The 4,590-nt window shown below is 37.6% G+C and overlaps 1 protein-coding gene across 1 annotated transcript; it reads left to right on the top strand.

The window, feature by feature from the left end:
- Window positions 1-322: 322 nt before the first annotated feature.
- LOC147525099 (uncharacterized) lies at window positions 323-1,840 on the top strand. Its single transcript, XM_086578107.1, has 2 exons — window positions 323-827; window positions 1,245-1,840. Exons 1-2 carry the CDS (start codon window positions 323-325, stop codon window positions 1,838-1,840), a joined length of 1,101 nt encoding a protein of 366 aa, XP_086434233.1.
- Window positions 1,841-4,590: the final 2,750 nt, after the last annotated feature.

The raw sequence follows: 4,590 nt of genomic DNA, 5'->3' as shown, positions 1-4,590 counted from the left end.
ATGCTGTAATATTATATACAAATGTGTGTCCAAAGTTTTAACAAACAGAATGAAGACTTGTATCTCTTCTTTGGTTTCTTGCTCTCAATCTGTGTTTATTTCGGGAAGATCTATCCAAGATAACCTTCTGTTAGCTCATGAGCTGCTAAGGGGTTATGTAAGGAATAAAGGCCAGAAGAGGTGTGCCATCAAGCTGGACATCAAGAAAGCCTATGATTCTGTGTCTTGGTAAGCATTTGAAGCCATTATACAAAAGTTCAAATTTCACCCTGTGTTCATTGAATGGTTACTTATGTGTTATGCATTTCCTTGGTACTCTGTAATGTTGAATGGGACACCTAAAGGGTACTTTGAAGGTAAAAGAGGGCTTCGACAGGGGGACCCAATTTTACTATACCTCTTTGTGCTTGTCATGGAGGTCTTAAGTGCTTCATTAAATCAAGGGCTCCAATTGAAAAGAATAAAAGCTCATTCAAAGTGCAAGAAGCTGGCCATTTCTCATCTCTGCTTTGCAGATGATGTTCTTCTCTTCTGTAAAGGAAACATGGATTCTATCATGGCAATCAAAGATATTCTGCATATATTCTCTCAAGCAACAGGATTACATTTTAGTAATGAAAAGATTACTATTCTCATTGGAAGTATGTCTGAAAAAGAAGGACTAGAGCTAGTTACTACAATGAACATCTCTCTTGTACCTCCACCTGTTACCTACCTCGGTCTACCTCTCACTTCTTCAAGACTAGGTATACAAGAATGCTTGCCACTCATTGAAAAGATCACAGCTCGGATTTCTAACTGGAAGAACAAAGAGCTTAACAGAGCAGGTAGAGTTCAGTTAGTAAAGTCTGTCCTTTCATCCTTCCTACCCTATTGGGCCTAAACTTTTGTCCTTCCAAAGACAGTGCTTGAAAGAGTGGCCAAGTTGTGTAATAGATTTATTTGGGCTGGTTCTAATATGGTTAGAAAGATGCATTATTCTAGTCATGAAAAGCTCCGATTAGATAAAGATCAAGGGGGTTGGTCTATTGGATCCAAAGGTTTGGAATAAAGCTACGTACTATGGATTGGTCTTCAAAATTGCTCAGAAAATTGAGTGCTTGTGGGTTAAATGGTCATGGGACAACCATATAAAACATGAGCACTTTTGGACTATGAAGACCCCTCGCGACTGCTCTTGGGTTTGGAGAGGGGTTTTGAAGCATCGAGAAATTACTTGGAAGTTTGTAAGGTATACTGTATAGCGAATGGAGAGGAGACTAGTTTCTGGCATAACCCATGGTGCTCAGGCCCTCTTCTCAAGAATGCACATGCGAGAAACCTCCTTGAACATGTTGTACCAGAAGATGCAAAGGTGGCTGAAGTGATAACTGATGGTTATTGGGAGAGAACTATAGCTGATCTTTCGGAGTGTGACGTTAAGAAATGGATTATGGAAACTGATATAAATTCCCACATCGATGAAGACCAGATCACATGGACTCCAACCAGCACAGGAGCATTCATGATTTCTTCAACATATGCAGCTCTAAAAAAGGTGCGAAGTAAGGTAAAATGGTATAAGATTGTGTGGGGGAAGCTATCAGTACCTAAACATTTATTTACTATTTGGCAACTTTTCTTGGGTGCTCTACCTACACAGAATCAGTTGATTAAAAAGAAGGTGATTGGAAATTCGAAATGTTGCCTGTGTGACAGTCATGAAGAAAGCTCTACCCATCTTTTCTTTGATTGTGCATATTCCCAACTTGTATGGAGAAAGTTCAAGCAAGCTATGGGGCTTCCTGAAATTGTTAAACCCTCCCACAATGAATGGTATTATCTCATGCGCATCTGCTGAACCTCTGCATTGACAAATGAGATTATACGGGTTATGATTTATGCAGCAGTTCAAGCAATTTGGACAGAGAGAAACTGGAGACCGAAGAAACAAAGATTTAGACAGGCTGACATTGTTAGCTTGAAGGTTCTAAATAGCATGAAGATTTATTTGGGAAAATTGATGGAATCAGTGAAAGAAGATGAGGAAACAAAAAGGATACTGAGTAAGATGGGTATTGGGATCACTTATACGAGAGAAGAGGAAGTATATGTCAATGGAACAAGGCAGAGGATGCAATACCAACTCTGAACACAGATGGGTCGGTCTAGGTAGGAAGAGCTGGTTATGGAGGTGTGCTGAGAGATTGCAATGGTGATGTGCTAATGGCTTTTAATGGTAGTTCGACTAGAATGTCTGTACTGTTTCAGGAGCTACTTGGAGTGCTCAAAGGATTGGAAGGTATGGCAGACATGAATATCCAGTGACTACAAGTGCAATCAGATTCTATGAGAGTCATCCAGATTATGAGTGTTAAAGAAGAGCCACCTTGGTATTGCAGGAACTTGGTTGCTCATATTCAGAAAGTGGTTTCTAAGTTTGAAGAAGTGAAATTCAAGCATGTCTTTAGGGAAGGTAACCAAGTTGTAGATGACCTTGCCTCCTTTTGTGTGTTTATGATATGAGATATGGATGATATAGATAGATGATGTAGATGGATGATGTATGGTCGTTGAACAAAATAGAAGCGTATCAAAACCTAATTATCCCTCAATAAGTAAAGGATAAGTATGGTATTGTTCCACTTTTAAGTGTATATTATGTGAAGGACAGGACTGGAAAAGGGGTTTAAGGGATTAAAAACTATGATTGTAGAGATTTTAGATTCTAAATCTAAACTAAAATAAATTAACTAAACTATTGGGAATTTATAAGAGAGGGAATTCAAGAGATTAGAATCCACCAATACTTTTAATCTATGACCTTCTGCTTCATAGTTGTTCTTACAAGTAGACTACAATTAGGCAATCGAGCGAGTGTCAATGCCCTCTTGGACGAAACATCGTTAACAATTAACTCTACTTAAGGTTGTTCCTATGTTTATGCTATTAATATCTTCTTTCCTTTTATGTAAGCTCGGGTAGCCATTCAATGTATTACCAAGAGCAACATCAAAGAGTACTTCCTAATAGGGCGGCCATTCAATGAATCACCACTTAAGGCAAACACAAAGAATACTTCCCCTAGGCAGCCACCCCCTGAGCTATGACACTGCCTTTTGTTTTTTGTGTATGTAGATAAGATGTGGGATATGGATAGATGATGGTCGTTGAACAAAATAGAAGCTTATCAAAACCTAATTATCCCTCAATAAGTAAAGGATGAGTAGGGTGTCGTTCCACTTTTAAGTGTATATTATGTGAAGGACAAGACTGGAAAGTGGGTTTGAGGGATTAAAAACTATTATTATATATTTTAGATTCTAATGCTAAACTAAACTAAACTAAACTAAATTATTGAGAATTTATAAGAAAGAGAATTCAAGAGATTAGAATCCACCAATACTTTTGATTCAATGACCTTTTGCTTCATGGTTGTTCTCACAAGTAGACTACAATTAGGCATCGAAATGAGTGCCGATGCCCTCTCTTCGGCTAAAACATCGTTAACAAATAACTCTACTTAAGGTTGTTCCTATGTTCATGTTACTAGTATCTTCTTTCCTTTTATGTGATCTTGGGCAGCTATTCAATGAATTACCATCAAAGGCAAACACAAGGAATACTTCCCTTACTCTAAAACATTATACAACTAGAAGAAAAGTAGAGAATAATAGTATAATATTCAATTACAATAAATAAAACCCTATTCTAGCATTATATTCAATTGCAATAAATAAAAGTATGTTCCTAGCAAATATTCAATTGCAATAAATAAAACCCTAAACTAGCATGATATTCGATTGCAATAAATAAAAACCTTAATCTATATTTCCATCCCCTGGTCGGGGCAATGAAACTAATAACTAAAAACATAAAGAACTACCTGATTAAAGAACACCATGAACCAGAAGAATCATTAAACCTTAAGCACCGACTTCATCTTCTCCCTTGAAGGAGAAGATTAGCCTTCTATAAAGAAGGAAGACAACGAAGAATGAGAAGAAGAAGAGTCGAAGAACATAAGACTAGAAAGACTAATTTATTAAGACTCAGCTAGTTAAAACCGATCTTTTATTATTAATCTCTCTCTGCCTCAAGTTCTGGAGACAAGAGTATAAGTGAATTGGCAAATTACATGAGGCACTTAGGTCCTCTATTTATAGAGGTTACAATGAGCTCTAGAAGCATTCCAAACTGTCATTTGTTTTCTAATAAAAATAGACTTCTTTCAGAGTCCAACTTCGTCTCCAAAACTAAGAAGGAATTGGCTCTGATTAATCGATCCTTGCGTCTTAGACGCTTAATCAACGAAAATTTGGACTTTCGATCCATCGTCCCATCAGAGCGTAAGCCGATTTTGTCTCTTCTGCTCTATCCTTCTATCCTCTTTTGTGGGCTTTGGTCCAAGCAACGAATCCTTTGGCCTTGGGCTTCCAAATAGGCTTTAAAATAGGTCTAAGTCGCATCTTTAATAGCTCCAATTCCTTGGCCTTCTCCATGATTGTCCACGGGCTTCCCATGTGATCCTTAATGCTCCGAATTGCTCCGTTTTACCCATTTTTCTCTAATATTCTACAAAATTCTCTTTTTCACTTGTAGAATCTTAAA

This window comes from Coptis chinensis, chromosome 1 (assembly GCF_015680905.1).
Source record: "Coptis chinensis isolate HL-2020 chromosome 1, ASM1568090v1, whole genome shotgun sequence".
NCBI classification, from domain to species: Eukaryota; Viridiplantae; Streptophyta; class Magnoliopsida; order Ranunculales; family Ranunculaceae; genus Coptis; species Coptis chinensis.
The sequence above is the reverse complement of the archived record's forward strand: the minus strand, read 5'-3'. Positions and strand labels throughout refer to the sequence as shown.